Source organism: Trachemys scripta, chromosome 4, assembly GCF_013100865.1.
Source record: "Trachemys scripta elegans isolate TJP31775 chromosome 4, CAS_Tse_1.0, whole genome shotgun sequence".
NCBI lineage: Eukaryota > Metazoa > Chordata > Testudines > Emydidae > Trachemys > Trachemys scripta.
The window spans coordinates 115,864,419-115,881,318 of record NC_048301.1 but is presented as its reverse complement, the minus strand read 5'-3'; the positions used below and the strand labels follow the sequence as shown (position 1 = coordinate 115,881,318).

Below are 16,900 nucleotides of genomic sequence, written 5' to 3'. Positions count from 1 at the left end.
GGAGGGACCCTGGGCTGAGGCGCGGCCCGGGAGCCCCGCTGCTTACCCCGACCCTGCCAGTGTCGGACTGGCTGGAGGCGAGGGGAGAGTGCGTGGAGTCAGTACTGGTGGGAGGAGAGCCCAGGGCTGGGGTGGGGGGCAGCCAAAAAATTTTGCTTGGGGTGGCAAAAAACCTAGAGCCAACCCTGTCCGCGCGCTGCTATTGGCTGTGGTTTCCGGCCAATGGGAGCTGTAGGGGCCACGCTTGGGGTGGGGGCAGCAAGCAGAGCTCCCTGGCTGCCCCTACACGTAGGAGCCGGAGAGGGGACATGCCACTGCTTCCAGGAGCTGCACGGAGTGGGGCAAACCCCTGACCCTGCTCCCCAGTGAGACCTCAAGGGCCAGATTAAAACATCTGGAGGGCCGGATGTGGCCCTCGGGCTGTAGTTTGCCCACCCCTGCCATAAGCAGAATCATAGAAACATAAGGCTGGAAGTAACTTAGACAGGTCATCTAGTCCAACCCCTCACGTTAATGCAGGACCAAGTGTACCTATACCATCCCCAACAGATGTTTGCCTAACCTCTTCTTAAAAACCTCCAATGATGGGGATTCCACAACCTTCTTGAGTAATCTGTTCCAGTGCTTAACTATAAAGTTTTTCCTAATATCTAACTTAAATCTCCCTTGCTGCAAACTAAGCTGATTACTTCTTGTCCTACCCTTGGAGGACACGGAGAACAATTAATTGCTGTCCTCTTCATAACAGCACTTAACACATTTGAAGACTTATGTTCCCCCTCAGCCTTCTCTTCTTTAAACTCCACATGCCCATGTTTTTTTTTAACCTTTCTTCATAGGTCAGATTTTTCTAAACATCATGTTATTTTTGTTGCTCTCCTCTGGACTCTCTCCAATTTGTCTACATCTTTCTCAAAGTGTGGTGCCTAGATCAGGACACAATATTCCAACTGAGGCCTCACCAGTGCTGAGCTGAGTGGAAGACTTACCTCACAAGTCTTACATATGACACTCCTGGTAACACATCCCAAAATTATATTTGCCTTTTTCCCAACATCATCACACTGTTGACTCATAGACAGTTTGAGATCCATTATAACCTCCAGATCCTTTTCTCCAGTACTGCTGCCTAGCCACTTATTTCTCATTTTGTATTTGTGCATTTAATTCTTCCTTCCTAAGTATAGTACTTTGCACTTGTATTTACTGAATTTCATCTTACCGATTTCAGACCAATTCTCCAATTCATCAAGATAATTTTGAATTCTAATCCTGACCTCCAAGGACCTTGCAACCTCTCCCAGCTTGGTGTCATCTGCAAATTTTATAAGCATACTCTCCACACCATTATCCCAGCTGTTAATGAAAATACTGAATAGTACCAGTACAGACCTTTGCAGCACCCCACTGGATATGCCCTACCAGTTTAACAATGAGCCACTGCTAACTACTTTTTGAGAATGGTCTTTTAACCAGTTCTGCGTCCATCTTATAGTAACTTCATCAAGACCATATTTCCCTAATTTTCTTATGAGAATATCATGGTGGGACTGCGTTAAAAGCATTACTAAAGTCCAGATATATCAAATTTACTGCTTCCCTGCACTGAGTAGGTCAACAATTCCTCAGTTCCAGGGGGAAAAAATCAGAAAGTCTGAGCCAGTCACTATATTCATTTGGGTTCATGTTTTAAAAAACCCAAATGTCAAAACCATTTCTGGAAGTGTTACACCAGAGATGCATTTGCACTCCAGCTGGGACCAATTCCAAATCTCACTGAAATTGACTGACAGATTCCCACTGATTTCAGTGGGCCCATGAATCCAGCACTGAATTAGCTAGTGTTTTGGCTGAATGCATAGGAATCTTGAATCACTTTTATATGCTAGCTGGTGTTTCACTTCCTGGAGCACTAAAATTAGCCAAGCTAATCTAAAAATTAACAAAACAAGCAACTTGTATCCAAATCTGTATCTCGTCATAGCTCTTCTTCAGCTAAGAAAATGAATACTGACTCATAATCATGAAGCAATCTTTAACACATTCGAAAACATAGCAAAAAAAGCAACTTTTAATGAAGTTTAACTGTATGGAAAGTTTAAAGAAGTTGTAACAAGTTGTTTGGAGCTGGGGAAGACAAAGTAATGTTAATATAAGACAACATTTTAAATCTGGGTAATTTTTATACTGATTCAAAAGCAGTTTAATGAACTTTCTTTTTTGCCTCCAGAGTAAAAGCTGGACATTTTCAGGCAAAACCAATTTTCCAAGTCAAAGTTATACCAGGACAAAAAAAAAATAAAATAAAAACTACTGCCACTCCATGATCTCACTTCCTGTTCCTCTCTCACAGGAAATTGGATTTTAAGCAAGAGGTCCATCCCTCCCAACTCCTTCCCTGAATGCCTGAAATACAGAGGCAGCCCAGCTGTTCTGCAGCTCTGCATGATAGTTGGTGTTCTCCCCAACTTTATGCTGCTTCCTGATTTTGGATCCTTTTAATGCCGCATTCTTCCAGTGACCCAACCTGCCCCCAGACATCCCTCAGACTCACCTCCACAGACAGCGTCTTTCCCAAAGCAAAAAATAAGGGGTGCATGTTAACATCAGGGTCCTTGCGGAAGCAGTTGGGTTTGGCATGGTGTTGGAAGTGCAGATGATTCCACCAGCTGGCTGGCGCACCCTGCAGGAACAAATGAGACCATTCAAACTTCAATGCTGCCAAAAATAAGTCAACTCCTCACCCCTTCCCAAGAGCTGCACCACATTCCCCTCCCTGTCACAGTTAGGGAACGAGAGGTTTCTTGAACCTGTGGGGCTCCCTTGCTCACGAGTCCTGTTGAAACTCCGGCGATTGCTCTCAGCACCGAACACTTACCTTCAGATGGCCAATCACAAACTTGTGAACCAAGTGGTTCCATTTGGATTTGCTGAACACCGAGAGGTGCCCGAAATCGTGCTGGAGCCACCCAGCCTGGGCCTGGAAGACAAAAGGAATCACTGAGAAAGCAGCCAGAATTCAGTGAGCTTCTGCAACAGTGTTCATTCTCCACACATACAGTCGTAGGAACAACACTCCTGCTCTCCTGATGGTTCACCTTAAGCAGGTGAGAGCACCCTGTACTGGTCACAAGGAGATATTTCCATTCTCCACACACAATCCTAAACATCGCTCCCTCACTGTACTGCCACTAGACTCCAGCCTGGACCGGGTGAGGTTACAGAGCGCTGGAGAGTTGTTTACGTGGGGAAGGAGGGGCCAGGAAGAAAAGGCTATGGAACTAAGAATCAGAGCATTTATTTTCTTCAAACTGGTCGGAGCGCCGTAACAAAGTAGCCTTTGAGGAAAAGCCTGTCTCCTCTGAGCATTTGTAATTCCAGAGGGACCACCTGGGCAAAGGAGGAACAGCTGGGGCTTTCATAGCTGCTATGTCCTCAGCTCCAGTGCACTACGTGTTCCCATGGGAACACAAGGAGGGCGTGGCTACTGCCTAGTGTCTCTCAAAGTTCATACAAAACAGAGCAGAGAAGTACAGCTATAGCAAGAAGTCCGGGACGAATGAAGCTCTCTAGCAGACTATGGGGAGGAGATACATAGGATACCAGTTCTAACTCCGCTTACTCAAAAAGCACGCATTGAGGGGCTGCATCCCCTCCCCTCAACCAGACCCTGGGAAGGAGGGGACTGTAATTCTCGTGAACCTGCCACATCCAGAGCTTCTGCTGTATTTCCAACAGCACCTCCTTCTAAGAGAGGTGGAGTCTAAGATAGCTGGGAGCTTCCCACAACCACTGCTCCACCCCTCCAGCTCCTCCTGTTAAGACAGGCAAGGAATGGAGAAGCTGTGAGCTCTCCATGTCCACTCCTACACTGCTCTTCACAGTGCCTCCTTCTGGGAGAGACCAAAAATGCAGTTGCTTTCAGTCCCCCCACTCCCAGCATTCCTGAAGCATTTTCAAGTTTATCTTTCCTTGGCTCACCAAGTAAAAGAGCATCACAGGTACTGACAGAGGCACCCGGGGATACATCATTGGTCCTGAGTTTGTGGATGTACAGGATGATCCCTGAGCAGTTTACCTGGACGGTGCCTAGCAGTAATGCAGAGAAGAGGAAAGGCAGCAAGGATGATCCAAAGTACCAGATGGTGAGCCAAGCGGCAGCATCCAGCAGCAGAATGTGCAGGAGAAGCAGGAAGAAGAAGAGGTGGTTGGGGTTGAGGAGTCCCATCCTCTCGACCGTAGTGCGCAGCTCGCGGAAGTCCTCTACCAGCAATTTCTGCAGGGAGACCCAACATTCAGCACTCTCCCATGGGTGTGCAGGACAGCAGCCTCAGGAGCCCTGGGAGCTCCAGAGGGGTCACTGCAGCAGCAGTGGAAAGCTGGGGTCCCCTCAGAGGCAGTAGCTGTGACATCAGGGAAAGTATGCAGCTGACATGCTATAATAACCCGTGGGTGGGTAAAGGGTCTCTGTGACACCGGGGAGAGCCTATGGCTGACTGGATCTGCCCTTCTCACTCCCACCCTCAGGTGAGGGTCACTAGAACACCAAAGGGATCCCCTGGTCAGTAGGACTGTATCACTGAGGAGAACCTGTAGCTAACATGTTCTGCTCCCCGCCTGATGAGTGTTGCGGTAACACAGGAGGGAACCTGTGACCAATAGGCCCTGTTTTTCTAGGATGGTATTGGTGGACACCAAGGGGAAGCCTTAAACAGGCATGAGTCCAAGATGCAATGTGATTTGCCATTTCCTGGGAGTTCTGGTTGCTAGTAAATGAGGGATATCAGCACATCCCCACAGCTGCCCTAATCCCATCCCAACATCTGACTTTTACGACACTCACATTTTTGCTGGGCTCAAAGCTGGGTTGATCCGATGCCAGTTCCCCAATCAACAGCGAGTTCATGTACTTTCTCACCAGAGCCTTGTCAAGGTGGAACGCTGTGAAAGGATCCTGAAACACAGACAAGAGAATGGGGTGAGATAAATCACACATTGGGGCAGGTGAAGCTGCCGGACCCTTCTTCTTTCCTTCCCAACGCCTTGGTGATATCTTCAAAGCCAAAACAGATACCTTGCAGTAGGAGCTCTCTGCTAGCTAGATATTTCTAATGCACGTCACCATGGTATCTGGACCCTCTTCCTCCCTACCCCTGAATCAAAAGTCTTTCTTTTCCTGTCCAATCCATAACATGCTTCCTTGACCCCATTCTCTTCTGCTTCCTGTTTCCTCTCATTTCTCTCCTTTTGTGCAACACCAGCCATTCCCTCTTCTGGCTCCAACCCCTCCACTTTCAAAATATGAACCAATGTGCCCTCTTCTGTACTCCACCTGGTTCTCTGATACCCCATTTCCCCCTCTCCTGTGCCTCTAACCATTCCAAGCAATGATTTACTCCCATTTCCTCCACTTCCCATACTTCCAGCTGGGCTAAGGGCAGGCAGCAAAGCTTATGCTGCAGTTGCTCCCCCTAATCACAGGAACTGCTGTGACATCTCCAATAGGCATTGCTAAATGGATGTTCTGCACTCTCCCTACTGGACTAACCAGCATGGTTCATCCACCGCAAAGGGCTGGAGGCAGAGTGCTGCCTCAGTGACCTGCAGAATGGGTGTACAGGAGCTAGTGGGGAGACAGGCTGGGGACTGGGGCAACTGGAGGGTAGGGACAGGACTGGGCTGGCTGAATTGAAAAGGTTAATCAAGTGAAGAAGGAGGGTTTAGGACAGGGATCAGCAACCTTTCAGAAGTGCTGTGTGGAGTCTTCATTTATTCCCTCTAATTTAAGGTTTCTCGTGCCAGTAATACATGGTAACATTTTTAGAGGGTCTCTTTCTATAAGTCTATAATATATCACTAAACTGTTGTTGTTTGTAAAGTAAATATGGATTTTAAAATGTTTAAGAAGCTTCATTTAAAATTAAATTAAAATGCAGAGCCCCCCAGACCAGTGGCCAGGACCCGGGCAGCATGAGTGCCACTGAAAATCAGTTCGTGTGCCACCTTCGGCACCCGTGCCATAGGTTGCCTACCCCTGGTTTAGGAGGTTCCCCCAACTTCTGCCACTCACTGCAAACAAACCCCCCAGGCTGTTCCAGGCTCGTCCCCACTGATACTCTCCCACAGGCCCATCCCCCAGCTTCGCTGCTTACTACTGCTCCCCCTCTAGCTGCCTTTGGTTCCCTCAGGTGCCTCCCACAACATTACTTAACAGTCTGTGTAATAAGCTCCTGACTCCCCCTTGTGCACCGCTGCTTGGGAGAGCCCTGGCAGGGAAATCAGTGACTTCTTGTCACTTGGGAAAATTATCAATCACTTAACAATCACTTATATCAGAGGGGTAGCCATGTTAGTCTGTATCGACAAAAACAACGAGGAGTCTGGTGCCATCGGACTCCTTGGATTTTTTTAGCAGTTTTATGTTCCCTGTGCCCTCTCTGGGAAAGCGTGGCCTCAACGAAGCAAGTCAGGGTTTATATACCTGTATCACTATATTCACAATCCACCTTGCTTTAGATTCCAAACCCACTGGAGGGGGCGCACGTGTTAGTTTGGTGCCTCACTCCCATTGAAAGTCTCCCACTTTGTCTCATGTTACATTTCCTCTCCCCGTGCCTGTCCTAGCATTGCAGTTACAGTCTTCCCAGGACTAACTTTGCTTTCTCTTTTCAAGGGAATCCCTGCCCCCACTCCTGTTTTTTTTTTTTGTTTCTAGTACATTGCTCAGCACCACACGTGCCCACATGGCTTTGTGTTCTTTTGGAAAGTGCTGGCCCTTTAAATGGCACCTAGCCAGGGACAGTTTTCAAATGTGGCTGATGCAGCCAATTCCAGCTCAGCCTTGTTGTATTTAATCAGGAAGGGGAGAGGGCATCCTCTCAGCTCAGGCTTACCTAAACAGGGGAGAGGGAGAGGGGTATTTTCATCTCTGTTCTCCTATTGGAAGAGGGAGAATAAGGGGGTTGTACATGGACAGACCAGGAGATGGTGGTACCACAAGTTTAGACCAATCATAGTGGTGGTTGTACAACCTGGCAGTAAAGTCTCAAGGGAGGGTGGGGGTAGGGGATTGTGATGGGGCTTTAATGTACCTTCTAAGAATCATGGTACTGAGGAAGCAAGCCACACATTTAAAGGGGAAGTACTTTTCCTTTCCTTTTGTTTTTTCTAGGAGTCTGATTTTGGATTTCCAGTATAGAAATATCCAAAAAAAGCTGGGATTCACTCCAGCTCAGCTACTTCAGAGGTCAGCAGTTCTGTTTCACCCAATTGTAGTTACTCTCTGAAGATGAGAAAGCGTAACACTTGTTGTGTGTGTCACAGTTCAGGACAACTGCTCCCATATTCCCTCCATATGGTTCAGCAAGGGCATCCCACGCTAGACTTTTGGCTCCCCAGCCTTGCCTCTCTTGAGTGGCAACCCATTTCTCTCTCCCTTCTGAACAGGGTATTTCCAGGCTGAATAGTTCCCTGCCTACACTGTGTTATTCCCCAGCAAGGCGGACTGCCTCAACAGGCCAGGGTCTGTGCTTTGCTTTCTTTTCAGAGATTAATAACAGGGTAATTGCCAACAGTTATGAGTTACCATACAGCTCTTTCTAAGCAAGCACTTTAATTCTTAAGGGAAAAGCATTACAGAGAGAACGTATTTTAAAACAATAAAAGAACCTACAGGCATGGTAATATGCTTACCAGAGATCACCTCAACGCCAACATGGGCTCTGGGAGGTTAACAGTCCTTCAGACCCCTCCCAGCGGTTGTCCGATGGTTTCAGGTTTATAGCACCCTTTGCTCAGAACAAGAACCCAAGTTTTATGGGGCCTCAGTGGACCAAAGACCTCCCAACCCTCTCCTAAGGAGTGGGGGCCCCCTGGGATAAGAGGGCCTGGCCGTTTGCTGGATCAGAAAAAAGGTCCAAGTCAGTTTTAACTCAGGCTATTTAACCAAAAGTCCTTTCTTTGTATGTTGATCTCTGGAAAATCCAGTTTATGCAAACCTCATCAGGGAGGAGTGCTTCTCTGGAGATGTTATAACCTGAACGCCTTTGACTAATCAACGTTCCCCTCTTTTCTCAGTTCCTGGAGAAGCTGGATTTATTCTTCCCGTGGAAATACATATAATACCTGGCCCACAAGGATATATATACCACTCATTTAATACAATGGACTCCAAAGATATTAAACACAATTCAATAAAATAAGGTTTAACGCAGTTCAATAAGGTTTGTGCAGGCTATTGCAGGATATTATCATATCTGTCACAATTTGCTCCCCGGGTCTGTTAATACCTGATAGCACATAAATCCAACCCTAGATGCCTGTGACCCTTATGACTGACCCATTTCTCAGACACCCCTTCACTGGAACAGGGCTTAAAATGGATGGAATTGTCATGATATTGTGGAGGTTGCGAAGGTCCGCACAGTGCCTTAGGCTGCTGGCTATACCCATATTGTGCAGCCCTAGAAGGCATTGGGCTCCAAATTCCATTCCTACTCCAGTCAGTGTCTGGGATTAAAAGGGACTTAATGAAATTGAAAATGAAATTGAAATGTCGTCAATCACAATAAGTTAAGAGTAGTTTCAGGTACTATGTCTGCCCCGAGTCCATGTTGTTTACAACCACATTGTTCTAATTTTTTAAAAAGCTTTTCTCTCCCCTTGTGTGAAAGACTCAGAGAGAAACTGACTACACAGGGAAAGAGCAAATGTGATGTGACTACCCATGTAGGTGCTACCAAATACACACATTTTTCCAGTTCTAGTAATCTTAGCTATTGTTTCTTGTAAAAATAGCAGGGAAAACATTTTCAGACACCAGGGTGATTTTTAAGTTGATAGTACCCTTTAATAATACTCTGCAATTATACAGCTCTTTGCAAACACTGGGCTAGATTTTCAAAGGTAGAGGAATATAATGGTGTGCACATGCTTAATTTACTCAGGCAAATATTTGATGTGTACCTTGTATGCACAAGTCAAATATTTGTATGCAGATGTGGCCTGACTGTCCGTGTCTGAATGCATGTGTGCAAGAGTGCGCACCTAATCTTGAAAATCTGGCCCATTATGGAGATTGCGTTTGAAAATCTTCCAGTGTTGCCTTAGATAGTTTTACCTCCTGTGAACAGCTGTTTATACCCACCACAGTATCATGTGCTTAGTACAGACAATACAGTAGAACCTCAGAGTAAAGAACACCCCGAGAATGGAGGTTGTTCGTAACTCTGAAATGTTCGTAACTCTCAATAAAATGTTATGGTTGTTCTTCCAAAAGTTTACAACTGAACATTAACTTAATACAGCTTAGAAACTTTACTAAGCAGAAGAAAAATGCTGCTTTCCCTTTGCTTTTTTAGAAGTTTACATTTAATTAATTAATTAATGGAGATATCCCATCTCCTAGAACTGGAAGGGACCTTGAAAGGTCATCGAGTCCAGCCCCCTGCCTTCACTAGCAAGACCAAGTACTGATTTTGCCCCAGATCCCCAAGTGGTCCCCTCAAGGATTGAACTCACAACCCTGGGTTTAGCAGGCCAATGCTCAAACCACTGAGCTATCCCTCCAAACACAGTACTGTACTGTATTTCTGTATGTTTTTTGTCTCGGCTGCTGCCTTATTGTGTACTTCTGGTTCCAAATAAGGCATAACTCTGATATTCTACTGTATCTAATAACACTGCAAATACTGATCTTATCTAAAACAATTAACAAGTGATGTGCTCTTACACTATGTATGTAGTTATGAAGTACTAGGTATTTTTCATTATCTCCTTGTTATAGATGAGGAAAGTGCAGCTGAGAGAGGTTAAGATCCAAGGCCCTGACCATGCAAATACTTACCTCAATGGGACTACTCAGATAAATAAAATTAAATGTGCAGAAGTGTTTACAGGTTCAGACTCACCATTTTCAAAAGTGTTCACTAATTTTGTATGCCTAATTTGAAGACAACTTAAACAGATGGATACCACTAGGCACCCTCAGTCAAAAATGTTGGTCTTAACTTTTCTAAGCCTCAGTTTCCAAACATGTAAAATGTAATACCCACATGTGGCTGTGCAGATTTTAAATTCAGTATTTTTTGGAGGTGTTCTCTCTGGTAGAAGTTCTCATTGCCATTTCTCAGACCCAGAGAGTTAAACTGCATTATTTAGGCTGGGCATGTTGTAGTCTACTGAATCAGGAATGGAGCAGGCAATTTAAATTGCTTTTTGAGTTTTCTCACATCTCATTGCAAAAAACGGTCTTCTGAAATCTTTTCAAACTTCACAGTTTGTGGGTCTGCAAAAACCACACAAAGGGAACTGGTGAAAAATCTTACGTGTGAAAATCTTTTTACCACTTTCACCCAGCCCAAGTCCTACCCTCTGCTGTCAGCTCCCCACATTGAGATGCCTTGGGATCATAGGCGTACGCACGGGGTGTGCCGCGTGTGCCCCAGCACACCCTAATGCCCTGAGCTCCAGCTGGGAAAGCTGCTCCTCCCCCCTCCTCAGCTGTTTGCCGGGCAGGCTCAAATCAACTGCTTCCTGACTCCCTGCTCCGGCAGGGGCCGAGTGAGTATCACAAAAAAAAAAAAAAAAAAAAAAAAAAAAAAGAAAGCCTTAGGATTAGGTGTGAGTGGGAGTGCGGGGCTATCAGCAGCAGCATAGCCAGCCCCTGCTTGCCTAGGGCTGCCCCGCACCTCTTGGGCTGGCATCTCTTGGGCTGATGGCCATGGGGTCCACGTGTATGGCTGCTCTCTGCCAGCCAGGCTCCACTCCGGCCACAGCAGGCAGCAGGTGACCCAAGGGAGCCCAGCTAGGTTAGGGCTGGGTGCAGTGGGAGAAGCTGCAGATACCGGCAGGAACCATGCGGGGGTGGGGGACAAGAAGCCCCAGACGGGGCTGGACCCACGTGAGGGGAGGGAGTGGGGGAGGGGAGAAGCCCGGACCCAAGCAGGAGCTGCACTGGGGAGTGGGAGGGGGCGGGGGAGAAGCCCGGACCCCAGCAGGAGCTGCACTGGGGGGGGGGGGAAACGGGGGGGGGGGGGCAGAGGAGCCACACTGGGGCAGGGAGTAGAAGCCCCGACCCTGGCAGAAGATGTGGGGTTGAAGTCCCCGTCTCGGGAGCCCCAGCCACCCTAGTGGGGAAAGTTGCAGGGCTGAAGCCCTGACCCCACTCTGTGTGGAGCTGGCCTGAGCCCCTCTGTCTCCCATCCCACCCGTGGAGCTGGGGCTGCATGCTTCTGCGGGGCAGTGTTTGGCTCCGCAGGGAGGCTAGGACCCTCATCTCATGGTAAGGGGTCCAGGGCCAGGGGGGTTGGATAAGGGGTGGGGGCAGTCAGGGGACAGGGAGCAGGGTGGGTTAGATAGGGGGTGGGATCCTGGGGGGATGGTTAGGGGCAGGGGGTCTCTGGAGGGGGCAGTCAGGGAGCAGGGGGGGTTGGATGGGGTATGGGAGTCCCACGGTCTGTCAGGGGGCAGATAGGGGTCAGGGAACAGGGAGCAAGGAAGGTCCTGGGGGGCAATTGAGGGGGGTCTTTGGAAGCGGTGGTCAGGGGACAAGGAGCTGGGGGGGTTGTATGGGTCAGGAGTTCTGGGGGGGACTGTCAGGGGGCAGGGAGCAGTTGGATAGGCGTGGCAGTCCTGGGGGTCTGTCTAGGGGCAGGGATGTGGATAAGGGTCGGGGCAGTCAGGGGACAGGTAGGGGGTAGGGTCCTAGGGGAGCAGTCAGGGGACAAGGAGCAGGGAGGCTTAGATAGGGGGAGGGGTTCCGGGGGGCAGTTAAGGGCAGGGGTCCCAGGAGGTGGTAGTCAGGGGACAAGGAGCATGGGGGGTTGAGGGTTCTGAGGGGGGCAGTCAGGGGGTAGGAAGTAGGAGGGAATGGATGGGGGCAGGATGGGGGTGGGGCTAGGGCAGGGTGGGGCTCCCTGGGTGCACACCCTAATGAAATGGGCTGCGCACGCCTATGCTTGGGACAACTGACAGTTGGGGTGCACACAGCCAGGGCATACATGCAAAAATATGTACCATGCTTTAACGAAGTAGGCATTCATGTGCTGGCAAGTAAACCCCAGAAACCATATGTGGAGTGAACAGACAAGTGATCTCATGAAGCATAATGGGCATAAGTCAGCTTGTGCTTTAAAAGTGAAAGCTCAGCAGGGTAGGGATTTTGGTCTCTGTTTAGCATCAGTTACCTAAATACCAAGTACATCTACACTGCTATATAAAAAATAAATCAGAACTAAAATCCTGGAAAGCAGATGCACTTTAGAGACCCAGTCCACCAAAGCAGTTAAGCATGTGCTTAATTTTAAGTGTGTGAGCAATCCCATTGACTTCATGCTTAAAGATAAGCATATGCTTAAGTGCTTTACTAGATTGGGGCCTAAGTGACGGAGCTGAGGATAATACTGACAACAATACCCTTGTAAGGGGTAAACAAGAAACCCCCATCTCTCCAAATTATCTCTTCCCTGCTGAATCTAGATGTTCAGCAACATGCTACCAGGACTTTGCTGGTGGGGCCTTCCCTTCACCTTTTGTATCAACCTCCAGCTAGCAGATATATGGTAAGTCCAGTGCTAAACATACTGTGATCTGCTTTTTACCTCAGACTGCAGCTTCAAAATCTCTGATTCACAATCAGAATTAAACAAATAAGCCAAGCTACCACTTCAACTGAAATAAGCAGATCCCACTACTTATCTCCCTCTCCCCATTAGCACATCCCCTTGCCACCAGTGGGGCACATTTTCTACAGAACCTGTCCTTTCTTCTTCCCCTCCCTGTCTAAGTTACTACAGACTTTCAGGATTCCCATCACCATACAGCTGCTCCAGAAAGCCCCTTCCCCAGACTCTCACTCAGGTACATAGGAGAACTTGGACCACAGAGTCATCGTGCTGGTCTTTACCAGGATCTCTGTGTGGGGAGTAGTGCTGTTCACAGAACTGTGGAAGTATCATCAGCATATGCACAGGGCTTCAAAGAGCAGGTGGCCCTTTGGAACTGGGCTAACTCAGGTGTTCCACCATCTGTGCCCCATACACACTCCATGCTGCTCCCTCCTCCTGATGTGCTCCCTCCATTCCTCTCATTTCCTGGCATTGCCTCTAGATACAGCCCTTTGATTTTTCCAACTTACAACTCTCCACTCCCACTACAGGGAATAAAATCCCTGCAGTTGAATCCCTTCGTGCTCTCCCCTTTACATAACATTTAGCTTGTGCCTAGTACCGCCTCTCCCATTAGCTCATCCCCCAGGGTCTGCCACCTCCCATCCCCACTGCCCCTGCTGATCTCCCCAACTCTTTAATGCTTGCCACACACAAAAACTCCCCACGGTGTGCTGGCACCACCAGGCGGGCACAGGCACAGTGCAACCCAAAATCAGCACCCGCGATGACCCGCTCGCCACCTGCCCCAGCCTCAGTGCGGGGCTCAGCGCTGCACGGGGAATAAAGGGAACCCTCCAGCCCCGGCCCTCACCGTGGCGTCCTGCCCCGCGTAGTGACTGATGACTCGGGGGCCCCCCGGGTGCCGCCGGTAGAACTGGCTGATGTCATAGACCTTCCTGTTGATCACCAGCCACCGCTCCTGCTGCGGGTGCCCCCGGCCCGTGCGGAGCCCGATCTCCTCCCAGGTGAAGCGCCGCGGGGAGGAGCCCGCAGCCGGCTCCGGCTCCTCCATTCCCGCTTGCTGCCGCCGCACACAGGCCGGCTCTGCCAGTTCAGCACCGCCTCTGTCCGCCTGAGCGCGAGCGGCGCCCTGCCCCGGGACACGCCCCTCGGAGTCCTCCAGCCCCGCCCACTAGAGAGCGCATTGGGTAACCTGTTCCCTAACCCCGCCCCCACAGCCGCCTCGCCGAGAACTCATTGGTTTCACCCCGGCACATTGGATTCCACCCCTGCAGAGATCCGCAATGTCATTGGTTCTTGAGTGACTCCGGCCCACCCGAGGCTGGGGGGGGCTGACAATAGGGTGACCAGATGTCCCGATTTTTGGAGTCTTTTTCTTATATAGGCTCCTATTACCCCCCACCCCAGGTCCCGATTTTTCACACTTGCTGTCTGGTCACCCTAGCTGAGAATGGGAACTGGAATGTCACTTCTGCTTGCCTCTAAAGGCCACCAAATGGCAGAAGAAATGGATGGTTCCCCAACTCCCCTGCTCCCTGATTAAATCCTTCTTATGGCTCCATTCAGCCCGTTGCTTCCCATGCTGCATTTCAGGACAAAGGCACATGGCGACTTCTGCAGAGTTTACAGAGATGTGAGGGAAGATCCAGTTGGATTTGGTAACAGGCGGTGTGGGGAAAGGAGAGCAAGTGAGTGAACATGATACCCAGGTTGTGAGCACAGGGTATGGGGAGGAGGACAGCAAGGGATGGTGAACAACATTAAAGGAGATAAAATGGTGAACAGAGATGGGAAATCATCTACCAGAGATCAGAGATGAGCAGTGTGTGACATGGTGAGGTGGAGAGAGGCACCAAGGCAGATGACCCTAGGTCACTGGTCAATCATGTGGGAAAGGGAGAAGAAGTGAAGGGCCGTGCCATCAGACGAGGCAGCAGCCTGGAAACTGAAGTCACCAGGATAAGTATGAGAGGAGGAAGGAAACCTGGTGAGCCAGGCTGTCAACAGGGGAGCAACAAGGGAGGAGGGCCCAGGCCCCTTTGGCACTTGACCAGCGCTGTCATAACAGTGGAGTTCTTCCCTGCTAGAATGACAGAGGGGTGGCTGGGCCAAATTTGAGTGGTGTTGCGACCCCATGCACCAGGTTACAACACCACTCAAATTTGAGGTGGCTAGGCAGGTAACACACACACACACATCCTCTCTCTCTGTTTTCTGTTGCTGGCTTCTCTTTTTCTATTGATGGGACCAAAAAGCAACTAAGACCACCTGAGCTGTTGCCACTGCCTCTTATCTAAATTAATGATGTACTTAAATAGCTAACACACCTCCCTCTTCTGATTTGAAGTGGGGGGGGGAGGTTGGCAGTTGTGAGGGATGTTAAGTTGTTCAGCACCAGCAGAGACTAGTCCTCTGTTTGAACCTTCATTACCGATTTCCAAATTCCCCTTCCTCGTCATTCACACTTTCAGCCCTAAGCTCTGCTCAGAACGTGGGCCCAGATCCTCTCCTCACAGGTATTTAGATGCCTAACTCCCACTGAAATCAATGGGAATTAGGCTCCTAAATACATTTGAGGATCTGGGCCTTAGTGTTTAATTAAACATAGGGGTCAAGCTGGGGTCACTGGAGTGGATCCTTTGGTCCTTTTAGTACTGTATCTTACACTCCTACCAACTGAGGTCAAGGCACGATTAAGGCAGTGTCTTTAGGGGCTGCAGCCCAGGGCCTCGGCTCAAGGGGGGGCTCACAAAAATAAATCACAAGCAGTGATCTCCAGGATGCTCAGGCTGCCTGCCCTGGCCCCATGCCGCTCCCAGAAGCAGCTGGCTGCTGGCACATCTCTGCAGCCCCTGGCAGGTGGGGTGGGGGAGGTGGCTTTGCACACTGCCCCCACCCCCAGCATCGTCCTTGCAGCTCCCATTGGCCGGTTCCCCACCAATGCTGTCCCCCTCCCCCCAGGGGTGAGCAGAGACGTGCCAGCAGCCAGCCGCTTCCGGGAGCGGCATGGGGCTATAGCAGACAGGCAGCCTGCCTGAGCCATGCTGTGCCACCGGCCGGGAGTCACCTGTAGTAAGCGCCTCATGACCGAGCCTTCACACGGCACCCTCTCCCGCATCCCAACCTCCTGTCCCAGGTCAGAACCCACTCCTGCACCAAACTCCCTCCCAGACCCCGCATCCCCTCCTTCACCCCAGTCCCCCGCCCCAGTCCCCTTCTGCACCAAACTCCTTCCCAGGAAAAAGACTTGTATACAGGGGCCCCACAAAATCTAATAGCCTTGGGCCCACAGGAAAGTTAATCTGGCCCTGACTGAGGTCCATCTAGCCTGAAATTCTACATCCTTTAGGCTTCTGTATCCTGCCTCTGGCAGTGACCATATCTAATGATTCAGACCAAGGGAACTCCATCATAATGTACATGCAGTGCCATGCATCTTTCCTGACCTCTGTGCCAATCAAATATTGCCTCATAGCTTTTGATTTGATCACCTCTGTTAACAAATAGTTGTTAATAAAATTTACTAGCTCCTTTCTAAATCCAGACACAGTATTTAAACTGGTGATCTCCTGCAACAGTGAAATTCCATAGGCAGATCACCCACTGTGTGAAAGAGCATTTATTATAAATGTAGGTGACATTACATTTCATGGAGTGGCCCTATCACATTATGGGCTAAACATTATGGGGGAATCACCAGTTTTCATGGTCTTAAGCCCATGTTTCAACAAAGCTCCCTCTAACTCTTCTCCTTAGTAGACTAAATCTTTGAAAAGCTGAATCATGGGAATTTATGGATGCTCAGGAAATGAACCCCACTAGATTTGAATCTCTCCACTTTTCTATGGTCCCACATATTGGTCTGTGAAGGCTGAGCCCCAGTGAAATACAAACACTCCCACTTCCCTCTCCTCTGAGGACTGGAGGGAGCATTGTGTAGGTTTCTATGTTGTTAAAAACCCCTTTCACAAAGTATAGAATGCTTGTCATCTATGGCTATTTTGGATTACAAGAGCAGTTCAAAAAGAGAGGCATTTCATGGAGACTACATAATTCATCCAGCTCTGATCAAGGAAAGGTTTGGTGGCCAGCTACAGATTACAGACTTCATCACAAACTACAGTATGTCAATAGCGGTAGATCTTCCTGCACTTGCCATATGCAGGGTCTCAAAAGGCCTTACAGAGGCAAGAATGAGACCTTTGTGATGGAGGCTGCATGTGAAAAAACAGTTGCCAGTGCCATTACACACTCACTAGCATCCTACATCC

At 49.0% G+C, this 16,900-nt stretch overlaps 1 protein-coding gene across 1 annotated transcript; it reads right to left on the bottom strand.

Moving 5' to 3' along the window:
• Positions 1 to 1,288: 1,288 nt before the first annotated feature.
• Positions 1,289 to 15,747, bottom strand: LOC117876524 (acyl-CoA (8-3)-desaturase-like). Its single transcript, XM_034768787.1, has 6 exons — positions 15,697 to 15,747; positions 13,480 to 13,800; positions 4,844 to 4,954; positions 4,079 to 4,276; positions 2,879 to 2,980; positions 1,289 to 2,683 (listed from the first exon to the last, which is right to left on the bottom strand). Exons 1-6 carry the CDS (start codon positions 15,745 to 15,747, stop codon positions 2,471 to 2,473), a joined length of 996 nt encoding a protein of 331 aa, XP_034624678.1. The 3' UTR covers positions 1,289 to 2,470.
• Between the last annotated feature and the right edge of the window lie 1,153 nt (positions 15,748 to 16,900).

Bases quoted from the DNA above. Each gene is read 5' to 3' on its own strand.
- LOC117876524 (XM_034768787.1), bottom strand. From the start codon at position 15,747: ATGCGGGAGAGGGTGCCGTGTGAAGGCTCGGTCATGAGGCGCTTACTA. The intron at 4,277-4,843 runs GTGAGTGTCGTA...GTCTCCCTGCAG, and splicing joins GCTTTGAGCCCAGCAAAAAT to AAATTGCTGGTAGAGGACTT. The intron at 2,684-2,878 runs GTAAGTGTTCGG...TTGTTCCTGCAG, and splicing joins TTGTGATTGGCCATCTGAAG to GGTGCGCCAGCCAGCTGGTG.